Source organism: Perca fluviatilis, chromosome 3 (genome assembly GCF_010015445.1).
Source record: "Perca fluviatilis chromosome 3, GENO_Pfluv_1.0, whole genome shotgun sequence".
Classification (NCBI taxonomy): domain Eukaryota; kingdom Metazoa; phylum Chordata; class Actinopteri; order Perciformes; family Percidae; genus Perca; species Perca fluviatilis.
Genome location: NC_053114.1, coordinates 6,647,046 through 6,672,877, shown reverse-complemented (window position 1 = coordinate 6,672,877; position 25,832 = coordinate 6,647,046). Strand labels below are relative to the sequence as shown.

At 43.9% G+C, this 25,832-nt stretch overlaps 1 protein-coding gene across 1 annotated transcript in view; it reads left to right on the top strand.

Annotated features, from left to right (window-relative positions):
- The window catches only part of dok4 (docking protein 4), a 51,168-nt gene that overhangs the window by 20,454 nt on the left and 4,882 nt on the right, over window positions 1-25,832 (top strand). The window contains exons 2-5 of the mRNA XM_039795937.1: window positions 15,956-16,063; window positions 16,723-16,837; window positions 23,005-23,124; window positions 24,488-24,677. Coding sequence (XP_039651871.1) covers window positions 15,956-16,063; window positions 16,723-16,837; window positions 23,005-23,124; window positions 24,488-24,677 — 533 coding nt within the window. The remainder of the gene's footprint in view (window positions 1-15,955; window positions 16,064-16,722; window positions 16,838-23,004; window positions 23,125-24,487; window positions 24,678-25,832) is intronic.

Sequence of the window (25,832 nt, the reverse complement as noted above, 5' to 3'; positions counted from 1 at the left end):
TGCAGCTTGTCCAGAATGCGGCTGCTAGATTGTTGACTGGTACCAGAAGGACGGATCATATCTCCCCGATATTGGCTGCTCTGCACTGGTTACCGGTCAAATATAGAATTACATGGATTGGCCCCTTTATATATTCTTGATCTCCTTACTCTGCATCACTCCTCCAGGAACTTAAGATCGTCTACTCAGTTCCTTTTGGCTATTCCACAGTCTGGGATGAAAACAAAGGGTGATCGTGCCTTCTCCGTTGTTGCCCCGAGACTCTGGAACAAACTTCTCATTCATGTTAGGTCCTCCTCTACTGCCGATATCTTTAAGTCTCGTCTTAAAACACATTTTTATTCTTTGGCGTATGATTTAGTTTAGGGACATTTGTATAGAAGTGTGTTGTTTGTATGATGTTCATTGTGTCTATATGTTTATAACATAACATAATATAACTTTGTACAGCACTTTGTTCAGCCTATATTGGTTTTAAATGTGCTCTATAAGTAAATTGACTTGACTTAAATGGTCAGAAAATACCAGTGAGAAACTGATGCCTTTGGCTGGTTGCCCTGAAATGTGTGCAATGTGTGTATGCTGTGTTGCTTTTTTAAAGCACCATATTATAGCAGGCATGATGTTCAAGTACATGTGGTCATCAGTTTCACGATCGGGGCTTTGCAGACGTGCTGCATTACCTGTATCTTGTCCTGACAAGACAGAATTCTAAAACATAAAAATGTTATGGCAGGTCGGATGGCACCTGTCCTGATCAACAATAAAGTTCACTCAGAACAGCCAATGTACCAAAAGACACATTTTTATCAGCTTTTAAATCAGCAGCATGAGTCCGGTAGTATTAAAAATCACCAGCTGGCTCATTTTCCACTTTTTTTTACAGTGACTGATTCAGATTCCACACAATCTCCCACAACCATGGATGTCAAAGAGCTCTGGCTGCAGCACAGGATCACAATGTGTGGAAGCATTTGGACTAAATAACAACTGCAATGTTCCATTTTTTTGTAAAATCACTTAAAGGTCCCATGACATGGTGCTCTTTGGATGCTTTTATGCAGGCCTTAGTGGTCTGTCTCAAACTTGATTATGACCAACTGACTGATTATGATGTTCTTTTTATTTATTTTTTGGTCTGTTTTCGTTTTGTTAACTGTTGTGTCTAATTATGATTGTATTGTATATTTATTTATCTTTAAGGACCTCCTTAAAAAATTGGATGCTGCATCTCAAGAGGTTACTCCTAATAAAGAAATGTTCAACTTCAGACAGCAGCCACAACACACACAAAGGGCAGCAGACTTTAAACCACCATCCAATTTAGCTTTCTAATGTCTACTTACGTGCACTGCTGATGTCACTTTGCAGGCTAGTCAGCTGTAGCACATTAAACAGCTTAAAACCGGTAAATGTTAACACCAGTCGTGGTTCTTTCAGTTATCAGCACCACTTCTATATGTCTCAGTGTAGGCTTGTGCCGGTTGGGGAATCAGATTGTATATCGACGATTAAAGGAATGATCTGCGATTGGTTTTTCATATGCATATATTTAAGCGATTTTAACTAACTTATTATCAGAACAATAATATCTAGAATCTGTGCCCCACTGTTTATTTTCTTGTGGAGCAGTAAGTCCGCCCGCTGAGCCCCGTTAATCAGCAAGAATGGCGAGTGAATTTAAAATCCTTAACGTTAATTACAAAGCAGTTTGCCGTCTCTTTTCCATGGATCTGACACTTAATGGGCTGTGCTTCTTTTGGACAGTCACCCAGCCGCCCCGGCCGCTGCCAGGGGACGGGAGCTCGTACATTAAGTCAGCTCGCACCAATTATTGTGACTGGGTGTTAAGGAAAAACTCACAGCAGCACATCTCATTTCGCATACGTGAAGAATGTTCTGGAGACCTTGATGAATAACCAGAAGCCTTTAATGAACTCTCAATTGAGGAGACAATTAAGGAGGCAGTACAGTTTAACCACGAAGTGGTATTGTGCAGTGCCGTCCCAACTCTCTGAAGTTCCTGTCCTCCTGAAGGTGTATCTAATCTCATGCTGGAGGCGTTGCGTTTAGCTGAACCTTTTAAGGTATACAAACATATTGCAGGCACCTAAACACAGATGCTAAAGCCTCTCTCTCTCTCTCTCTCTCTCGCTCTCGCTCGCTCTCTCTCGCTCTCTCTCTCTCTCTCTCTCTCTCTCTCTCTCTCTCTGGGAAGTATCAGATGCTAAAGCCCAGTTCAGCCTATCTCTCTCTCTGGGAAGTAGGCAAAAGTGAGGCTGGCCCACCAACCCCCAAAAGGAGACAGTCCTGAAACATCTGTGGCAATACTGTATCGATACACGGGCGCCATGTATCGATCTTTTATAATATAAATTGCACATGAGAATTTAACATTTTGGTACTAGAATAATAAAATCAATTGTTTTTTCAGTCCACTAGATGGTGCTGTTGATGTTGTTTTTTTGTTGTTTTTTTAGTCAAACTTAGAAATTTATCTTTTTAGATAAAACAAATGTTGACAAACTTTTCTTTTGGGGGACATAATTTGAAATTTGAAAATAGTAATAAAATGCAAGATATCGCCGAATATTGCAATATTTTTAAAATTGCAAAAATATTGTATTGTGAATTAAGTATCGCGATAACGAACGTTTTTTACACATACAAGGAATTTGTTTTGGTGTTGTAGGTGCATGTCACACATTCTCTAAATATAAGAAGGTTACAAAAATCAAGTAATAGAATATAAACAATATAAGTATAAATAAATATATATATATATATACGCACACACACACATATATATATATATATATATTTATACTTGTATGTATGTATTGTATTGTATATGTATATATATATATATGTATATATACATATATGTATATGTATTAAAAATAAAACTAGAAAGAGCAGTACAGCAGAGTAAGTTCAGTGGCATGTAGAGCCAGAGGTGGACCTCAGCCTCAACCTCCTGCCAGAGGGGAGTGACTCAAAGAGTTTGTGGCCGGGGTGGGAGGGATCAGCCATAATTTTTCTAGCACTCTTGAGAGTCCTGGTGGCATCCTGGAGCGCCGGCAGATTGCAGCCAATCACCTTCTCTGCAGAACGAATGACACGCTGCAGTCTGCCCTTGTTCTTGGCAGTGCTAGCAGCGTACCAGATGGTGATGGAGGATGTGAGGATGGACTCGATGATGGCTATGTAGAACTGACCCATCATTGTCTGTGGCAGGTTGCCGCAGGAAGTACATCCTCTGTTGTGCTTTCTTGATGAGGGAGTTGATGTTCAGCTCCCACTTGAGGTCCTGGGAGATGATAGTTCCCAGGAAGCGGAAAGACTCCTCAGTGTCAATTGTGGAGTCACAGAGGGTGATGAGGGCAGGTGGGGCTGGGTTCTTCCTGAAGTCCTCAACCATCTTCACTGTCTTTACATGCCGTATCGTGGGGCCTCTAGTGATTCCCACCCCTACTTACCATACAGCGGTCTACTTTCCTTGAATCTGTAGAGAGACCAACAATAATTCTACATGAACAGGTTTGGTTATTAGAGACTGGCTGGACATTCTTGTGCCCTGACCTGTGACCTATGAATGGCATGAGGTTGTCTAAGCTTTCCCTTTCTCTCATCATACCACCACCAGAAACAATACAATGTTGTTTCTGAAAATTCCACCACACTGAGGACTAACAGCAGCGAACATTAACGGTCGAGTTTCCCTAGTGCGGAGCTTCGCCTCTAAATCGACAAATACACCACAGTTACTATTACATGTACAATTACTACATTAGGTGGCAAAGGAATAGCTAAATTTGATGCGCAGATCAACAGTGAGCTGGAGAGTGAGTGAGAAAAGCCACCGCTAACTGCTAAACTGAAGTAGCTAACAGCGTGTAAACAACGTGGGATTGGCTATGAGTGCTTGAGCGAACTAGTGTAACGTTAAGTTTAAATGTAAAGTGGATGATTAGCCGCTGTAATGAAGAATACGACAAAAATACCTGCATCGAGCTACCGAAGCAAGACGCTATCAACGCGGTAGCCGCAGCACATCAGCCGATGCCGGTGTTGCCAGTTTCTTTCATGAAAGTGAAAGCCGCTCCGCATAGGCACAATATGTTATGTCCAATTATGTGTTGTAGCTTGTTAGACTGGCGATCAGATTTGAAAATATTAGAGATCACCCTAGCCTATCTCGGAGCCAGTCCACCCACTCTAAAGGAGCATCTGTAATATATGTTTGTGCGTACTTCTTTCTTTGTTTTTTAGTAATAAAAATAGTAACAGTAAACCTGAAAGTTACCCTGACATGATTTTTTCTGCAGAAATGTGATTATTGTTGTGATTTCAGTTGGACTTTAAGCACGCGCACACACAAACGCACCAAACACGCCACTCTCCTTTGTCCATGTCAGATGGGCTGATGAAGAAATGCGCACTCAGCCGGATTGCGACGCTGTGGCAGCGGATGGTTTGGTTGCCGTGGCAGCATAATTAGGTGGGTGATTACTGTGGCAGCAGGGGGTGGAACATGACGTATTGCTCTCCTGGGAAACAGCAGCCAGTCGGAAGTAAATGACCTGACCCTGATTTTCTGTTTCATTCTCTCTTTCTCCATCTCTTGTCCACTTTTATATTTAAAAAGATTTTCAGAACATACTGTGTCCCAGCGCGCCTACAGCTGTTTTGACTCTGGGTTTGTTTGCTAGTCTGCAGCTGAGTTTGATTGTCCCCCTCATCCCCCCCATCCACAACCTACAGGCCTCACTGTAAACTGTTTTTATGACCTACTACATATGATCCAGTGTTCATATCCAAAATCTTACTTAATGAAGTTGCTAATAGATCTGTGGTTTGAGCAGCTTGTTAGAGACTTCCTCTGGTCCAACTGGCTCAGATGAATGGCTCCTCTGGACTTTCCACATTGGTTTGGACCTAATAATAATAATAACAGGGCTTAAAGTATTCCGGCACCGTGCCGGATCTCCGGCGTGCGGCCGTGATGAAAAAAATAAAATAAAATTGGGAGCTTTCATGCGGTTTATTATTTTCGAGTCAATTGATTTCACCTACCAATCATATGAGAGGAACGCAGCTCTAACTAATGCAGGTCTTAAAGTAGGCTACTCGGGCCTGGTGCCCAATTTCTGGCGTATGACTATTTTAGAAAAAGTTAATAAATTAAAAAGTCCATATTGTTTTTGATGCGCTGGATTTAGCCAGTCATCAAACTTCCACCTCCCAATGAAACGAGTTCTAGCCAATCAGATGAAAAGTAGGGCGGATCTTTGCTGAAAAGCGAGAGTGCGGTGTGGTCTCCGTGGTAACGCGGCTAAAAACAAATGGAGGCAAAGTTTATCAAACTTGGAGCATGTAGATACAGGCAGCTTTAGTTGAGAAAGGAGTTAAAAACAAATGGCGTTGGGTGGAGCCAGGAAACGGTTTAGCTCTTGGTGTCTCAAATTGAGGGAGCCGGGTGCTTGCTTCTGCAGCGCATGTTCAAGGAAGATACTGGACGGCAGCAGCGGTAAGAAAGTGCTTGCTAGTCATTAGGTGTTAGTCACAAAGCTTTGGGCCTTGGACTCTGTCTACTGTCTACTGCTACCGCTGCGACTGCGCCTTCACTGACCGACCGTGTTTGTGATACAAACAATACGTGTGTGCACGTTCATAGAGGAACATGATTTGCCATTAACGATGGCCACTGTGTAAAAGCTATCTGAAGCCCAAACTGCCTTGACAAAGCTGTCTGTTTGGAATCAGCATGGCAGGTAGCCTATTTAAACATAACGGCCTTGTCCCAGAGTTTAGACCTCTAGCTATATGAAACGTTTTTAATAAATGTACATGACAACTAATATCAACATGGACAAAATCATGAATATACTAATTTGCTTTTTTGATGATGACCTGGCCAAAGAAACAACACAACATCTAGAAAGTTTTGTTTTCACAATGATTCATTGTAGGATTATGATATTATTGCAATATGTAAATCTACATTGACTCTTAATTTAACATATGGTTGGAAGAAGTAAAAATTGATCCAAAACCTTTTACTTCTTAAAAATTATGACTTTTATTATTGTGTAATGTAAGAAGGACTAACTGTTTTGCCAATCAAATTAACTTTAATGAGTGCATATTGAAACATTACACCCCCCCAACCACCCCCCTTTCAAAAAAAAGTTTCAGGCTCAGGATTTTTTTTCACTTTAAGCCCTGTAATAATAATACATTTAATTTATATAGTGTTTTACATGGTACCTACAGTAATGTATCCAATTAGTTTAATACAGAGTCATTTGGGGTGCATCTCATACGGCTGTATTGCTCACCTTACAGCTGTTTCTTCTGTAATGGTTGTGTATGTTTTAAATTGAAAATGGATCGAAATGAGCTTTCAATTTTGACTATCGAAATCAGAAGCAGGATCGGCGATTCCCCCAGTATTTTTTCAGTTCAGTGATATATTTCACAGCACATTTGTTGTCTATTTGACTGAACAAATCAAGTCCACATTGGTGGTGGTATCCCACTTCCTCAAGTTTTCCTTTGTCTTGCAGGTGTTTAGTCAATAAACTGTTTTCCATACACATTTTTATTTTCTATTACATTTCAATTATATATTTCAACTATTTTTCTTTTCATTTCCACTATCTTTGTACCCTGACCACTGTCTTGTTCTCTGTCATCTCTCAGTCACAAACCTCCCCCCCCCTGCCCTCCTCCGCAGTCTTGTACTAGTACACACTGTCTTTCCTTCATTATTGCTTCATTATCTCTTGCTGTTGTCCTCTGTTCCTTTCTCCGTCTCTTCCTCCCTCCCCGCAGCCTCTCTGTATTTCCTTTGACAAAATGTTATGGGCTTTTTAATTGTAAGTCAATTTACTACAGCTGCTAAATATATTGCCCTTTTCTCTCTCTCGCTCTTTCTCACTCTCTCTCACTCACTCTCTTTGTCAGTGTGTGTGCGTGCGTCCGTGCCGTGCGTGCGTGTCATGCAATTACAGCTTATTGGTGATTCTTACCTCTGCCGAAACTGCTATTTTAGCTTGCTGTATTTCTCCCTCTTATTCCTCCATGATTTTTGACTCAATATTGCAGTGGTATTCTTCATTTATTCATTGCAACTTTGTCCATAATGTAAGGCTTACATTAGGCTTCTATACAGTATGTCTTAAAGGTCCTATGACGTGCTGCTTTTTGGATGCTTTTATGTAGGCCTTAGTGGTCCCCTAATACTGTATCTGAAGTCTCTTTCCCGAAATTCAGCCTTGGTGCAGAATTACAGCCACTAGAGCCAGTCCCACAATGAGCTTTCCTTAGGATGTGCCATTTCTGTGTCTGTAGCTTTAAATGCTTTTGAGGAGGAAGGGGGGGTGTGGCCTTGACCAACTGCCGTGCTTCACTTGTTTTCAAGCCATGATGTCTCTCTCTTTCTCATGGGTGGGCCAAATTCTCTGGGCGGGCAAAGCAGAGAAAGGGGAGGTAACCTTTCCCCTTATGACATCATAAAGGGAAGATTCCAGATTGGCCCATCTGAGCTTTCATTTTCTCAAAGGCAGAGCAGGATACCCAGGGCTCGGTTTACACCTATCACCATTTCTAGCCACTGGGGGACCATAGGCAGGCTGGGGGAACGCATATTAATGTTAAATAAGCTCATAAAGTGAAATGTTCATGCCATGGGACCTTTAAGCTATATTTTAGTAGATAAAGGAACACGCCGACTTATTGGGACTTTAGCTTATTCACTGTAACCCCAAGCGTTAGATAAGTCCATACATACCCTTCTCATCTCTGTGCGGGCTGTAACACTGTCTGACGGCTCCACCGGTAGCTTAGCCTAGCCAGCATGCAGGTGAATGGTTCCAGTAAGCCTACTGCTCCGAATTGTGACAAAATGACGCAACATGTTCCTATTTACATGTTGTGATTTGTAGAGTCACAGCGTGTACAAAAAACAACGTAACATGAGACACAGCCATCTTCTAACCGTAAACAAACCGGGAACTATATTCTCAGACAGGCTTGCTGCAAAGCAAATCACTCCGCCCAAGTACTATATTCTTCCGCCTGAGAACATAGTTCCCGGTTTGTTTACGGTTAGAAGATGGCTGTGTCTCATGTTACGTTGTTTTTTGTACACGCTCTACAAATCACAACACATAAATAGGAACATGTTGGTGTTATTTTGTCACTTATTCGGAGCAGTAGGATTACTGGAACCATTCACCTGCATTTTCTGTGCTGGCCTGATGCCGCTGGAGCCGTCAGACAGCCTTACGCCGCCTTCACACTGGCAGTTGAAATCAGCTCTGATACAGCTTCGAAATGACCGGAAGTCATTAATTTCCTATGGAGATTCGCAGACCGCACGCGAATGGGTCCGAACCGGGTCCAAACGAATGCGGTGCGAAAAAAAATTGTGTCAGTTGATCATCCGGATGAGTTCAAAAAATTGAACTCTTGCGAAAGACGGAAGTCGACGGTCCTATGGTACTGATAAACAAACCTGCTAATGCTAATCGGTTAGTTAGCAACAGACACCGAACTATTGACATTATACCGCTATATCACATTTAACCGACCTGACATGTCACCGTCCTGGGCAACTTCTCTCCACGCAGCAGCCTTTCGATTTATAGCTGTATAAGAGAGGTCAGAGAGAATCGTACATTCAGACACTTATCACTCGTTCTAGTCTCTCTGCCATTTTTGTGAGTCGCTTCCGAAGCTTTTCAACGGTGTAGTACGACGTCCGCTTGGGGCGTATTACGGAGCTGATTTCAACTGCCAGTGTGAAGGCGGCGTTACAGCACGCACGGAGATGAGAAGGGTATGTATGGACTTGTCTAACTCTGGGGGTTACGGTGAATAAGCTAAATTCCCAATAAGTCGGCGTGTTCCTTTAAAGCGTAACTCTTGCTAAAATTCAAACTAGGGTCTTTTTGTGAATGTACCCGAGTCAAACTTTCGTTTAAAAGCATAATTAGGACGGAAGCGCCACTTTTAAGATTGACCGTATTTTCGTTTTTTGGTCAAATGGCCTTTTGAATGGCAGTGCTAGGGGCACTACTATGACCGCATCCAAATAACTATATGTAAAACACTATGAAGGCTCGACACAACATGAAACTTGCTCGAAGTATCACCAGGGGCTCTACACATGAACTCGAGCATTGAGAACATTGTTTGTGTACACAGAGTTTACTAAAAAAAACTCACTTTAGCAGTTGGTTTTTCCACTCGCCGCCATCTTGCCAGTCAAAGAAAGTGTTGATCATGCATTTTGGCGAGAGTTACGCTTTAGCATTGCCAAAGTGAAATCCATGAAGCCCAAACATAGGGACAGAGATCCACTGTTTGTCAGAGGTCCATCATGTATTCCACTGGACACAGACTTTTCTGAGGTCACGCAGTTCGTTACTTTGTTGTCAGTTTTTCTGGCTGGAAAATTGTTCGCCTCCTTGAATTTCAAATTCGCCATTAATAAGGAACTAAAGGCTACAAATGCATTCCTTTCTTTATTAAGACTTGTACAGACTGCGTTTACCCTGTCCCGTTCCTTTCCTATCAACTTGTTTATTGGCTCCTATTGTATTGATTATTATATATGGTTAAGATTTGAATATCATTTTATGAGTTTTTTCAGTTGGAGTTGAACTGTGGACAAAGTCAATGTTTTGTTTCAAGATCACTAGTGTGTTGTTGTATTTTGAGAGGATTCACTACAGCGTACCGTAATGTTGTCATTTATTTGGTTAAATGGATTTTTATCAAATTTGTATCCAAAAATGTATAGTTTCACGAGCCGGTATCGAGGTCACGGTATCAGTATCAAAAATCTTTGAACGCTACCCAGCCCTACACGTAATCACATTTCAGTACAAATATGATGCTGGAGTAGAAAGTCCTCAGTGTTTGAGTTGAGGCAGTGTGCAGCGCCCAGGTCAGGCCCTCGGTGGCCCACATCATCGCTCTCAGCGCTCTCACCAACCAGCCAGCTGTTTTCAGAGACAAAGCTGTGATAAAGAACCACTAAACCCTACCTGCTCAGCACCAACAGCGGACAGACACAGGAAGAGTCTAGCTGGTGAACATAGTGGAGCATTTAGCAGTTAAAGAGACAGATATTTCCCTCAGGAGTTGGTGGAGACCAATCAAGGAGAGTGAATATTGACTTACATTCATCAATTTGTCAGAAACTCAACTCCAAAGAAATGATAAAGTGCATATATATATAAATATAAATAAATAAATAAATTGACTATACTCTATCACACCAGTATTACTTCATCAGCACCACTCACTTTATCATGTCATTATGTCTTCAAATACTATATATAATATTTTTTATTCTATTCTATTTTTGGTTTCTTATTATTTATTTCTGTTCCTTTCTGTTCCTGTTGTTATTTCTGTTGATTTTCTTGTTCTGCTGCAACAACCGTATTTCCCCTATAGGGAGTCAGTAAAGGTGTATCTTATCTCATATCAAGTGTAACTGCCATAACAGCTTTGTTTTATAGGTGTAATAAAAAAAGAAAGAAAAAAAGAATTATCAGCCAATCTCAGTTTTCGTTCGTTTTTTGACGGGTGTTGGCAACTGTGAAGGGGCAGTGTTAGGGGAATACAGCATGAATATGTGTCAAATTATTAAATTAATAATTAATGTCTGGTGGAAGCCAAAGTTTTTGTTTTTTTCCATGTACATCCCTTCTGCTTTCATGTCTACTATCTCTTTTTAGCCCCTCCTCCACATCATCCCTCTCCCTCCTCGCCTTCATCTTTCCTTCCCCGATATCGCTTCCCCATCCTGTGTTTGAAGTAATCGGGTCTCTGCAGTGGGAAGTGCTAAGTGAAGTTAAAGAGAGGAGGCAGCGAAGGGGGAGGGAGGGAGCGGCGAGTGCTAATTGCTCCCTTCTCACATCTTCAAAGGTGAAACTGATGTGAAACAGTTTGGGGTTTCTGTTATTCCAGAGGGCTTCGCTTACATTAACACATGAGGAAATGATGACGTTAGGCCAGGCACGGTGCTAGTCTAACCTTCAAGCGCCGCGTCGGCACGAGATCTGAATGGATACGGGGGCATTTTGAGTAATGGCCGGCTGTTTTTCTTCATTCATCACACATTTGCCCTAGCCTGGTCCTACCAGACTCTGCCATAACCAATCGCTAACGTTTGGTCGTGACATACTGTATGTCATGCGCATGTGCAACAAGAGGGGAGACCGACAACTCTCGGCTTATATTTAGCGTCAGCATCGCTAGCGTTAGCCTTAGCCAACTCCTTCACCACTAACTGAGCGAGCAGGAAAGTCTAACTTTTCCCGAACCCCGTGGGGAGGAGGGCCACAACATCATAGCCACCAACACAACTCAGCAAAGGTTGTTCTCGCTCGGGCTTTAACTAGGGTGACCAAACGTCCTCTTTTGCCCGGACATGTCCACTTTTTACCTACTGTCCGGGGCGTCCGGGGGGGTTTTATAAATTCATGAAAATGTCCGGTTTTCACTGTTTTTCATGGGCCTATTAAGCGTGTACTTAAATTGACTGCCGCTTTGCACAGTGTACTACGGTACTTTGTTGTGTGGCGTAATTCCCGAGCGGCTGCTTTGTGGGCGGCTCTGCGACGCGCACATACAGGGACCAGAGCAGACAGCGGAGCAGCATTGTACACAAAATGCTGCAGCGTTTCCTGCTAAAGTTTTCCCACCGTGGTCAGAAAACACAGAGGAGACACTTTGTTTCTCTTACTATGACTCTAGAGTCGTACTCGCTCGCCGTCACTCTCCCTTAATTCTTCCTCGCTCTATCACCCACTCCCCACACACAAAGACATGTCGGCTCGACACACACACCAGCGCACAAGTATTAACATCAGGCTACGGCGAAGGCCTGCGTGGAGCAACCATAACAACCATAAAAGAGCAGACTTAGTGCAGCTTAACAGTTGAACTGCAAAAAACAAAAATGTCCCATCGCCGTCCCGGTAGGTACCGGACTAGTGGGGCGGAGGGGCGCACCGTGTGCAAAGCTGGCACATATGTTTTAGTGTCTTTATTATTTATCTTATTACATTGAAAAGGTATTAAGACATATTTTGTTGTAGCTGGATTTTCTAACACAGAAGAGGTCATATTTAGAACATTATTTCATATTATTTATTTATTTTAAAAGAGAGATATTATTTTGTTACAGGTTGTTACAGATTTTATTTTATTACAGAAGTTATTTTTGCACCATCGAGGCATAATAAAGCATGTTCATTAACCATTAATTAAGCCTGTCTGAATTTTTGTCTCGAGGACGGGCCAAGTGTCCTCTTTTTTGGAAATCAAAATATGGTCACCCTAGCTTTAACGTCTGGATATTTGGCAGCGCTGCCACAACGGATCGACTGGCTTCGCTTGCATCTTTCTAGCGCACGTCCTCAACGTCATCGTTCTCCGCCACTCCCTCTGTTCGCTGATTGGAACGCCAAATAAACGCCGGAGAAAACCAGACAATGTCTAATAAGGGGAGAACTTCCACTCTCGGGAAAATTCCGGGTTGGTACAATGGGGCTAATAGGGAGTGAGATAGGGAGTAAACAGGCTCTCCATAGACAGGCTCTGAGAAAACCCAAGACTATACTGACCCAGACGGAGTACTGAAGGAAAATGGAAATTAAGCGGAAGTACGCAGGAGGGCGGAGCCAGGCTACATGTACCCTTCAGTTCAACTGAAACCAGTATTTCCAAAGAATTTCTAATATAGGAAGAAGTTCCACTCCCTCGTTACTTCCGGCTTCTGAACTGGTTGCAGATCCACCAGAGTTCCATATAGGGGGCGCTCACAGGCCAGTGCAGAATGAATGGGGCTCTATGGAGCTATACCCCTCAAAACCCACTTTTCTCAGGATATCATTTTTTGTCTAGTAATTTGAATGCTGCATTCGAAAGGGGAGGCAAAGAAAATACACACTGCTGGATGTTAGATTTTTTTAAAGTCGTTTTTTGTTCTAAAAAGCATTTTAAAATGTCAATGACGTCCTACACATATACGGCCGGAGATACTGCTTTACGGCAAGCTCTGAGTCGCTTCCTTTTTCTCTCGAGGCATCGACAACACAGCTGACAGGTTAGGCTCTCCCTGTTAATACACGTGCTAGAAAGAGGTTTGCTGATGTTTTAAAGACTACGCCGAAATATTTACTCTGACATTCAGGCTCTGCTTCGGATGCCGTCAAGCGGGATCTCCGATCGTAATCAAAACTTTCAGCATTCAGCATTCATTAGCAGAATGCTAGCGTGTTATGGGCAACAACGACTCCCCCTGTAAGAAATCAAAAGGACATAAGTACTCGTTCATTCAACTTTCGACCTATAACCCATGTTGAACTTGCAAGAACTACAATCAAATCTGAGGTTTCTCAACGACAATCGGGTGAAAGAGACAAATTTAGCCGTCTAGCTCCATAGAGTCCCATTCATTTTGCACTGGACCGCGATCACCCCCAGTGGAACTCTGGTGGAACTGCAACCACATTCGGTACAATGGGGCTGAATAGGGAGTGGAACGGCTTTCCGTAGACCGGCTTTGGTATTTCTTCATTTTTAAGTGTTTGCTCAGACTAGTTTAGCCACATGTGAAAATGAAAATGTATTTGAGTTCTGAGTTTAAAGTCAGAATTGTGAGAAATAAAGTCAGAATCCTGAGAATAAAGTCAGAGTCCTGAGAATAAAGTCAGAGTCCTGAGAATAAAGTCAGAATATCTTCTCAAATACATGTTTCACATTGGCCCTAAAGCCTCTTCCATATATTTCAAATGTAAAAAAAACTAAATGTGGATTCAAAAACAAAATCATATTAGACTGTAGATTGAGAAGAGATTAGAAGGAGAAGGGATTTGAAAGGATGACATGTGATACATTAGCACTGCTGTGTTATTTATATGTCTTCTTTCACACCCCTCCGTGCTGCATGAGTCACTGTTCCAGCCACAGAAGTAGCAACACAGAATTATTTATCAGAAAGTGTCGCATCTCATTAACTGAAGATATCCATATCCATCAGCTTCCCTTTCTGAAAGATGCATTTAGCCTATTTATTTTTAATGCCTATCTTACATCTTTAAGACAGGTGGTTCAGCATAATGGGAAGTCCTGCCTTGCAGATTTACCCTGTATGAATACATTAAACCAAAAAGTCACATGGAATTAGCTTATTGCAAGTGCTGATTTTTTTAAATTTTTTTAAAAGGCTGCATTTCTACGCCTCCAAGCTCAGTTAGTTGTCTATGTAGTGTTTTCTAGACATCACAGAGCAGCAGCCAGAGGACCTGCAGAGTTTTTAGAAAGAGCTGCGAGTCACTTTTTCTCCACTGGACAACATTTCACTGCATTGCTCTCTCCATCTTCACATAAAACCCAAAGCCTCAACAACTAGTTCACAGCCTTGTTCTCAGGTCTTTGAAGGCTCATTTGGAACTGAAGGCAGAAAGGAGGTGTAAGGGATCACCAGTGAAGCAAATCAATCACTCGATATTTAATGATGTAGCCATTGACAGCAACCAGCCGGTAGCCAAAGTGCTTTACATCAAGGAAGAAGAATTAAACAAAGCATACAGTAAAATCAGAAAAGAATAAAACATAACGTCAGAAAAGGTTACATAAAACAGGAGGAAGCAAGGAAAATGTCACGGCACTACTATGTATTAAAAGCCATTCTAAATAAATATGTTTTGAGGTTAGATTTAAAAAGAGCTAGGGGTATTATAGTGCAAATCTCAAGGGGTAACCTGTTCCAAAGTCTCGGGGCAGATCAGCCCACAGTTCATACCGTGACCGTGGGACTTCTAAAATGAGGTGCTTCGGTGACCGCAAGGACCTGTTGTGCTCACTAAGGGTTAAAATCTCGGCCAAATACACAGCCATGTACACAGGCCATTAACAGCCTTAAAAAAACAAAACATTAAAATCATAAAATTGATTCTAAAATGCACCGGGAGCCAAAGGAGAGTGTAAAGAACAGGGGGTAATGTGATTTCTTTAGCTGATAAGTCATTCTTTATGCTTATTCATGCTTAATTACTCATTTCCAAGAAACGTATGAGCACATTTATGGTAAGCACAAGATTTAAAGTGGTGCTTTTGCAGGATTAATTGTGGAGAAACTCAGTTTTACAGATGGTTAATTAACTACATTTATATTGTGCTTTTCTAGTCTTAACCACCTCTCTAAGCGCACAGCTCTGTCAATTAAATCAACTAATCGATTAGTCGAAAAAAATAAGAATTTCTTTAGTCGAGGACAGCCCTACAAATTTGACCCGTTTCCAAGTTTTTCTTTTATATCAGAAATATGGGAGGTCGAAAAATAAGCATAAAAAATGTCGAACAAGGTGACAAAACGTTGGGGGACTAAAAAAAGAAGAAGTAAGCATCAAAAACTTTGGAAAAAGTGGCTAAGACGTCAAAAAAGTGGCAAAACGTCAACAACAGGGACAAAGACATTGCGGGGGAACGATAAAGATGTTGAGAAAAAGACGTAATAATTTTGTTGAAATGTTGAAAAGAGCAACAAAACATTCATTTTTTTTGGGGTTGAATGCAATGCTTTTGACATTTTTGTTATATTAATGACCACAATATGTGTGATACAGCTGTTCTCAGCTTAGCAAATAAACATAAATACAACAGAATCAACGATAAATGAAGGATTAATGAGGTAACAGACATCATCGCATCATGTCAGCAAGTCCACGTATGATAGCATACAATATGTACTCCTTTCATAAAAACAGTCTACTGTAGGCCTTTTTATTTCTGTTACTAGTTATTAGTGACTTTCTCTCCCAACAAACCTCAATGTACAGGACTTGTTTTGGTTCTGTCACATAAGATAACACAAAAATATGTAATATTGTAATAATGTTGGTGTGTGTGTGTGTTTGTGTTACAGATCTATCGGCGTTGCTGGCTGGTTTTCAAGAAGTCATCTAGCAAAGGACCTCGTCGTCTGGAGAAATACCCTGATGAGAAATCTGCCTACATCAGAGCCTTTCCTAAGGTGTGTGTGTGTGTGTGCATGCGTGGTGTGCGTGCATGTGTGTGCGTGTGTGTGATAAGTATACTCTGCAGGAGAAAACACCAAAGCTAAAGAGTTGACAGACACACACTGACAGGGATGAAAGCAGTCAGCCTCCACATTAAAGTCTGATTCTTTTACTTCTCAGCTAAGCGAGAATCAACATCCTTTCTTCTTCTCTTTTACTAGACTCTCTCTCTCTCTCTCTCTCTCTCTCTCTCTCTCTCTCTCTCTCTCTCTCAGAACTCACTCATCTTTCACTCTTCATCATCATCACCTCTCCCTCACTTGACCTTCCACTTTTACACCAGTGGAGTTAAAGGGAAGTTGTCGAGTGACTGTTCTATTTTTCATGTTTTTTTCCCCCCTTGTATTTTCAACGTTAGCACAATATCATTTTCCACCTCAAGACATGGTGATGAATGTGAAAAAAAAGCTGTATATTTTGGGTTATCTTCAGGAGAAAGGTGTCAGTCACTGCCCTAATCTAAAAATCCTCTCGACCTTTCAAGTCACCATTTCAGCCTAAACATGATGGGTTTTACCGAGGTGTCATCCCTTTAATCAAACGGTGAGAAGTGAAATAATCAGCCCCAATTTCCACTTTGTTAACCATTTTTAACCTTCAATCCGTTACCTAGGTGACAGAGATTAGCAACGTCAAGAATATCACACGGCTGCCCCGAGATACCAAGCGACAGGCGGTGGCCATTGTGTTTACAGACGACACGTCGCGCACCTTCACCTGTGAATCAGGTAACGTATGGACACACACAAACAAACAGAGGGACAGCTCCGTATTGTCAGGACTTGACCCTTAGCTCCCACTTCTAGTAGATGTCATCTCTCTCTATGTCTTTCTCTCGCTCTCTCTCTCTCTTTCCCTTTCCCTCTCTCTCCCTCTCTTTTCTTCTCAATTCAATTCAAAGGGGCTTTATTGCCATGAAAGTCTCAATAGTCAAAGAAGTTTCTCTCCCTCTCTCACGCTCTCAATTTCAGTTTAAAGGCACACTATGCTAGCCTAGAAATCTAGACGCACCCTAACAGCAGCAAATTTAATTTGCAGCCGGGGGGGGTCTAGGCACTCTCCGTTGACTTGCGAGCTGGAAAAACCAAACTCTGGTCAGGCCAATCACATCGTGTATAGAGTCGGTGGGCGGGCTTATGGCTGCTGCTGCTGCTGCTGGTGAACAGCGGTCTTCTGGAAGACTTGGAGTTCAGCTTTTCTTTGAGAAAAGAACAAAGAACGGCACTGAAATCATTCTTAAAAAAGGAAGATGTGTTGGGAGTTTTTCCGACCGGATACGGCAAAAGTTTAATCTATCAACTAGCTTCACTACCTTCTTCGTTGCTCTGCCTGGTTGTAGCGTTATCCTATTGCGTGCAGAGGGAATTTGAAAGACAACCGTTTATCCCGCCCCTCGGATTGAGCTCCGTCAGTGGTGAGTTCCCAGACCCAACATCTTGATGTGGGTCTGGCTTGTCAGGCTAACACTATCCAAGATTTTTACCTTAATATGACAGCTTCAAAGTCATTTTGATGGTAAACAAAATCGTAGTAGGGCGAATCATCCCCAATAGCAAAGCAGGGGGGGACGCCACTGACAAAACCAGCATTGCAGGTTTGAGAGGTGGCGCCCCGCCAAAATCTCGCGAGAACCACGACTTGCCTTACGGCACGACGTCACATCCATCAACAACATATAAGAAGCAGCCTCAATGGAAGACACTAGCACGCATTTCAGATGTGAATAAAGGCAGAGTCGACGAAGAAAACGACGAAAGCGCGGTCGGAAACGTCAAGGAAAAGAAAACGAGAAACTGACAAGAGTCCCACTCACTCAGGCTTTCAGTCATAGGCGAGAGCTAAAAAGCAGCAAAGGTAACTTTATTTACAAGTACAAGTACTCCACAGCGACTCTAGGGGTCGCTCTTTGACAAAAATGGAAACTGCATAGTATGCCTTTAAATTGCCCATATTATGAAAAAAATCCCTTTTTCTGGTGTTTTGGTGTTAATTTGTGTCTCTGGTGCTTCCACACGCATAAAAACTTTGAAAAAAAACATCCATGCTGTTTTGAGTGAGATACGGGTTTCTGAATGTGTCCTGCCTTCAGTCTCCGGGTGAGCTGGTCAAAATCTGCAGGGCTTTCTACGTCAGTAGCCGAGACGAGGTAGCTAACCGTAGCATGCTACCGCTAGCATGCTAGCTCGTTCTCAATGGCAAAACACTGCTACAACACACACTAGTTCACCATAATCTACAAAATAACTACTTACAGGCCTGTTCTGCAGGTATTCCACGCAAAGTTGGAAGTGCGCCCTTGTTTAGAGTCTCCTGGCTAATCCTGCCTTGTACTGACTGAAGTTGGAGAAACAAACAGCTAGCTGTGATCCTTACCTAGCTACTGCGTGTGTGCCTCCCAACAAAGATCGGAAAGAAGTGCGATGCCTCACTCTGTAGCTCAAAATACAATTATGAACCTGAAAATGAGCATAATATGGGCACTTTAAAGAGCTTTATTGGCATGACTCGACATTGCTTATATTGCCAAATCAGATTATATATAATGAAAAGGAAATTAACAATAACTGGCACAACATAAACTATAACATGAACACAAACTTAAACATGACGTGATAAAGGCACGAAATGTACAATGGCACAGCAAAATCCTTACCACATTGTTATAACTCTGACATATTTACATTTTTACAGGAAGCTATTGATCTAGGTGGGTGTTTAGTTGTTAGAAGCGGGTGTTTACTCCTGTGTGGTGTTAACGTGGTCATCTCTCGTTAAAAAACGACGTGAGAGGACGCTGGCGCTGGTTATTCGCCGCTTCTCCGTCTGCTATTCATCTGCTATTCGTCTGCTATTCTCTTGTGTTTGTGTTCGCTGTACCCCCTACCTCTGGACAGCCTCTGTACCTCTGGACAGTCTCTCTGCTGGTTCCCGAAGCCGCCTGGGGCTCCTTGACCGGACTCTTGCCTCGTCGGTTAGCCGCTAGCTAGCTGCCCCCGTTCACCAAACACGTGGCGGCAAATCCTACTGCGTGGCGGCTAACCCGATTGCTGACCTCCTCCTCAGGCAACCGCCGCCCCACCAGATGGCGGCAGCGACCAAGACTAGACATTCCTCTCCTTCGGTCATGCTGTGGATCATTTTGGCAATCACCTCATTCATCCATCTCCACCTCCACCTCTGTGCTCCTAGCCCACGGCTAACCACTATCACGGAGCTCTCCGTCCCTCCGCTCGGCATCATGATCAAATATTCAACTCTGCAACTGGTCCAATTCGTCAACTACTCCATTCCATCCTGCATCCCAGTCATCAAACAGCTCGGACTTCTACGTCGACGCCGTTACATCCACAGAAGCTCTCGCCGCAAGTTTGTTTTCTTCCACCACGGACAATCCATTCCATCCATCTGGTCACCTGCACGCTCTGTTGCACCTGTCCCACGTCATCTGAATGCTTCACCCACTGGTTCACATAGGGCTGAACGCATCATCAGGCTACACAGAAAACCCGGACCGGACTACAGTGCTTTCCCCACTTCACATACACTCAATCATACTCTCCAATCATTTGCTAATCGGCTCACTGTCCCCCTCAACTGCAATACCCCCACCCCCAACGACCACCCGCACTGCTAACCGGGACAACCTCAGATCTCTCCAGCCTGCCCCCATCCCACCACCCTCTCACCATGCCAACTTTGCCCTCCTCAACACCCGATCGCTCAACAATAAAGCCCCTGCCCTCCATGAACTAATCCTCGACAACACTCTTGACTTCCTTCTGCTCACCGAAACCTGGCAACAACCCAACGACTTCTTCTCCCTCAACCAAGCATCCCCCCCTGGCTACAACTACATCTGCAAACCCCGCCCCTCCCACCGTGGAGGTGGCCTCGCCGTCATTTTCAATCAGAACTTCCGGATCACAGAACTCACCCTCCCCTCAGTATCATCGTTTGAATATCCGCCTTCAAAACTCTTTCCTCCATGACAGTCATCCTCATTTACCGGCACCTAAACCAAATCCCTCCTTCCTCTCTGATTTTACTGAACTCCTCACACTAGCCTCATCTCTCTCTCCACGTCTGCTGCTACTCGGTGACTTAAACATCCACATGGACTCCCCCACATACAAGCTCTCATCAGAATTCAAAATTTTTACTGGATAACTTCTCTCTCACCCAACATGTCACATTCCCCACCCATGAAAAGGTCACATCCTCGACCTGGTCTGCTCCACCAACCAACCAGTGCTCGACCTCCATCCATGCCTCTTTCCCCTCTCTGATCACAAACTGATACGGTTCACCATCCCTTCTCCAACCCCACGCCCCCGCCTCCTCAGAGAAATCACCTTCCGCAACCTCAAATCTATCAATCCCCACCATCTCTCTGACCTGCTCTCCACCACTCTCCACCTGGACTCAACCCTCACCTCACCCGATGACCTCACAGACCACCTCAACTCCACCTTGTCTACCTCCCTCAACACCCTGGCCCCCCTCAAAACAAAACTCGTCACTTTTAACACCTCTTCACCCTGGTACACACCTGCACTCCGGAAAATGAAACAAACTGGCCGCCAACTTGAATGTCTGACAAAGAAATCATCCCTCACAGTCCATCATGAAGCCTATAAATCCCATCTCATCGCCTACAAAGATGCCCTCATTGCTGCCAAATCTGCCTACCTCTCCACCATCCTCCGCCACGACCCTGCCAAAACCCCAGAACCCTCTTCTCCACATTGAACAACCTCATCAAGCCTCGGACCAACAGCCTCCTTACCTCTACTCCGGATCTCTGCAACTCATTCCTCCACTTTTTCACTGACAAAATCAATCTCATTTACAAATCCCTATCCCCTGTATCTGACCTTCCAGGATCTACTCCAGCACCTACCTTGGACCCTCCTCTCTCCATCCCTCCAGACCTCCCGACCCCTCCTCCACACTTCCTCCTCTCCCAGTTTAACCCAGTCACTCCTCCTGAAATCTCCAAACTCATCAGCTCTTCCAAACCCACTACCTGCTCCCTTGACCCCCTCCCTACTCCACTTCTGAAGTCCTGCCTCCCGGTCCTATGCCCCTACCTCACTAACCTCTTCAACTCCTCACTGTCCCTTTGAAACTGTCCCCTCTGCTTTCAAAACTGCCGCTGTCACCCCAATCCTTAAAAACCTGTTCTGGATCCCTCCTCTCTCAACAACTACCGCCCAATATCCAACCTCCCCTTTCTGTCTAAAACCCTGGAACGCATAGTCGTCCCTCACTACACAACCCATCTTCTTGCCAATAACCTATTCGAACCTCTCCAATCTGGTTTCGCCCCCTACACAGCACAGAAACCGCTCTCCTCAAAGTCCTCAACGACCTCCTCACCTTTGCTGACACCGGTTCCCTCAACATCCTCATCCTCCCTCGACCTGAGTGCAGCCGCCGATACTGTGAGCCATAACATCCTGCTCACCAGACTCAAAGACCTCGGTATCGGCCGGTACGCACTCAGCTGGCTCCACCTACTTCCAACAGATCCCATTTCATCTCTCTCCACAACCACACCTCTGCCACAGCCACAGTCACTCAAGGTGTTCCCCAAGGCTCCGTACTGGCCCCCTCCTCTTCATCATCTACATCCTCCCTCTTGGTCAGATACTCCGCCACTTCAACCTGGACTTCCACTGCTATGCTGGCGACACCCAGATCTACCTCAGCACCAAACCCCCACCAATCCTCCCTCCCCACCCACATCAACTCCTGTCTGTCAGCTATTAAAACCTGGATGCACACAACTTCCTCCAAACTCAACAGCGACAAAACAGAATTCCTTCTGATCGGCTCCAAATCCACACTCAGCAAAACCAATAACCCCACTCTCACCATCGACGGCACCATTGTCTCCCCATCTCCCCAGGCCCGCAACCTTGGCGTTATCTTTGATTCCACCCTCTCCCTTGAGCCTCACATCCGTCAAGTCATTAAAACCTCCTTCTTTCACCTCCGCAACATCGCCAAAATCAGACCCTCTCTCACACCCCCCGCTGCTGAAAGACTCATTCACGCCTTCATCTCCTCCCGACTGGACTACTGCAACTCACTTCTCCTCGGCATCAGCTCTACCAACATCAACCGACTCCAACTGGTCCAGAACTCAGCCGCCCGCCTCATTACCTGCTCCAAATCCTGGCACCACATCACTCCAGTCCTAAAACGACTCCACTGGCTTCCCATTTCCCACCGGGATCACCTACAAAATCCTGGTCCTCACCTATAAAGCCCTCCACCATCTGGCCCCCTCATACCTCACTGACCTCCTCTCCCCTTACCAACCCTCACGGTCCTCAGATCCACCTCAGCCGGTCTCCTCTCCATCCAAAATCCCAACCTGCGCTGTTTTTGGGGACAAGGCCTTCTCCAGAGCAGCTCCCAGGCTCTGGAACTCCCTCCCCAAGAGATCCGCACCTCTGAGTCCCTCACCATCTTCCAGTCCCGCCCAAAACCCATCTCTTCACCTCAGCCTACCCATAGTCCACCTGCCCCCCTCCCTTTTTCATCTGTATCTTGTTTTGTTCTACTTGTTTTGTTTGCTCGTTTTGTTTTGTTATGTTTTTATAATCTACCCTGCCCTGTAAAGCGACTTTGAGTCCATGAAAAGCGCTATATAAATTCAATTTATTATTATTATTATTATCTCTTGGTTTTGTGGCAGGAGGCGACATAATTAGCTGCTAAGATGCAGCAGTTTTGAATTCTCGCCTAAAACACATTTCAGTTCTTCCCCGTCTGAAAGCGTCTCGATAGCTTTAGACTGACTTTTGAATTTGGGGAAGAATATTTGTTAAAATGGTTTGTATTTGTGTCTCTCTCTCTCTCTCTCGCTCTCTCTCTTTCTCTCCAGAGCTAGAGGCGGAGGACTGGTTTAAGACGCTGTCCATTGAGTGCCTGGGCACACGGCTCAATGACATCAGTATGGGAGAGCCGGATCTCCTGGCTGCTGGAGTGCAGTGTGAACACACAGGTCATTCCCACACAAATACACAAAATCACACATGCACAGTAAAAGTTTCCATCTCAACGGGACGTTTAAGGTTCTACTGCCACCATGGCAGATCTGGGGTTTAGTTTAGGGCCTCCTGCTCAGATTGGCTCTCCTTCAAACACAGCTGATAGTGTTGGGGGTGGGAAGTCAGTGAGGGATCACATCCTTATTGCTGCTCCTGAAGCTCAATGCTGGCAAGCACCATGTGTAACAGAGGAGAGATCGGACTTTCTACATCCTCGCTTGGTCAAATGGAGCTTGCAGTGAACCGCAGTGTGATCGGACATTCCATGAAAATTGTTCAAAATGACGATGTGTTCTTTTGAAATAATAATTTGACTTGCTTTAAAGATCCCATATTGTAAAAAGTGAGATTTCCAGTGGAAGTTGAGGTGCTATTTAAGTACTGTTAAAGTGTCAGAACGCTCAGTCCACAGAGAAATGCACACAGCCCGTATTCAGAAACTGTCTTTAAACGAGCCATTAGGACTACTGTACGGTTGTGATGTCACAACTATACTATATAAGGCAGAATGCACTGCTTCAGTGCCTTTACAGTCATTCCCCGGCTGCAATGATGGTGCAGAGACGCCGAGAGTGCAGATGTGGAAGACATGGAAACGCTGACCAATCAGAGCAGACTGGGATTATTCAGGAGAGGGTTCTTTAAGAGACAGGTGCTAAAACGAAGCGTTTCAGACAGAGGGTGAATACAGGTTTATTCAGACAGACAATACGAGAAAAAATAAAGTTTTTTTCAACAATAAAGCACGTAAAGATATTATAATAGAAACCCAAAATACAATTATAAACCTAAAAATGAGCATGATAGGGGACCTTTAAACAATTGATGACAGGAGTATTTTCGTGGGCTCGGGATGGAATGGGAGCGACAATTGATTCCCGTGTCACCCTCTGCCGAGTACCGATCCGATGCCAGTATGGATGTGAAATGATTTCTATCATTGTTATATGGTCTGGCTCGGGTTAAACCTTTTGTGAAACATAAACAAACACAAACAATGAATGCCATATAACTTTATTTCATTATCCAAGTTTGACAGTCAGTCGTAACGTAAAAAGAACATAAATAAACAACTTTTAAAGTAGATTTTCCTCAGGGCTAAATGACGTGGTATCGGACCGATACCAGCATTTTAGGCGGTATCGGAGGCTTTTCCAATACTGGGAACGGTATCGGAACATATCTACCCAGAACAGAGCTGACCTGTGGGGCAGGACGTCTGCTCTCTGTTAACTCTCGATGCTGATGAAATCCCTGAAGCAAGTCAAACTGCACTGTCAATGGGTTCCTGACGTTGTTCCTGTCATCCCTCCTCAGAGCGCTTCAACGTGTTCCTCCTCCCCTGTCCCAACCTGGACATCTATGGGGAGTGCATGATGCAGATCACCCACGAGAACATTTACCTGTGGGACATTCACAACCCTCGCACCAAGCTGGTCACCTGGCCTCTCTGCTCCCTGCGGCGCTACGGACGGGACGCCACCCGCTTCACCTTCGAAGCCGGCCGGTGAGTCCAGGAGTGGGGTGGCTGAGGGAGGGAGGGAGGGGGGATGTTTCCGGATTAATGCAGGATTTTTTGATAATCTACCTGCTGTGAACCCCACTTTTGAATCCCCCTTTTTTTGTTTAGCCAAGTACCCCCTGAACAGCCCAAAACATTTTGGGTAGAAAAAACTTAGGTACCCCCTGTGCAATACACAAAAGTATTAGTACTGCCATTTGAGAAATACTGACATGCATCATAGGTTGCCACACACATACAAGGACAACACATCCATTGTTATAGAAGTGTGTATTTCAGATAAAGCTGTCAAACATTTATTACAACTCACTGACTTGTCAGTCATCTTACGGTCAGGCCAAGTATACCTCCCTCTCTCTCTCTCTCTCTCTCTCTCTCTCTCTCTCTCTCTCTCTCTCTCTCTCTCTCTCTCTTATTGATTGAATAGGTCAGACAATGAATCAATGCTGGGTCAGACCTCCTTATCTCTTCCTCTTTGATAAAACCTGACGAGCTATGATTAGGTGCATGCAGATACGTGTGTGTGTGTGTGTGTGTGTGTGTGTGTGTGTGTGTGTGTGTGTGTGTGTGTGTGTGTGTGTGTGTGTGGCAAGAGCGCCCTCTGTCTGTGGGCATGTTGCACTGCGTCATTCCCAAAGACCGTCTCGTTTGTAATGCATTCATTTACAGCTAGTTTACAGCCATTCGTTTTCCTAACAACATTGCTAACATGTATTACTAGCATCACAATATGGACACACTATTTTTGTTTACTAATAATGGCTTGGGAATTGATGATCAGAGAGCCTTAGGACTCAATGCCAATCCCAACCACTAAAGTGTGAGGTCATCTGTGAAAGGGCACTGAGTGTGTGCAGAGGTGCACTTGTTCTTTTTGGTCATTTATATGTTACAGGCTGTGTGCAAAAGAGTTGGATCAAGTGGAATATGAATTGTGGGCTTTGCAAACAAGCCAGGAGTTTAACTCATAAATCATATGGCTGACAGGCAACTCAATCACTGGACAGTTTTGGTGATGCCATCCTGCATCGTCACCGCCTCATGCTCCCACATGGGGAAATAAAATTGATTGGCGTGTGTATTTATGTCATCTAATGTCACAAAGAGCTCTCAGTGATTATTGATATGATTATTATTAGT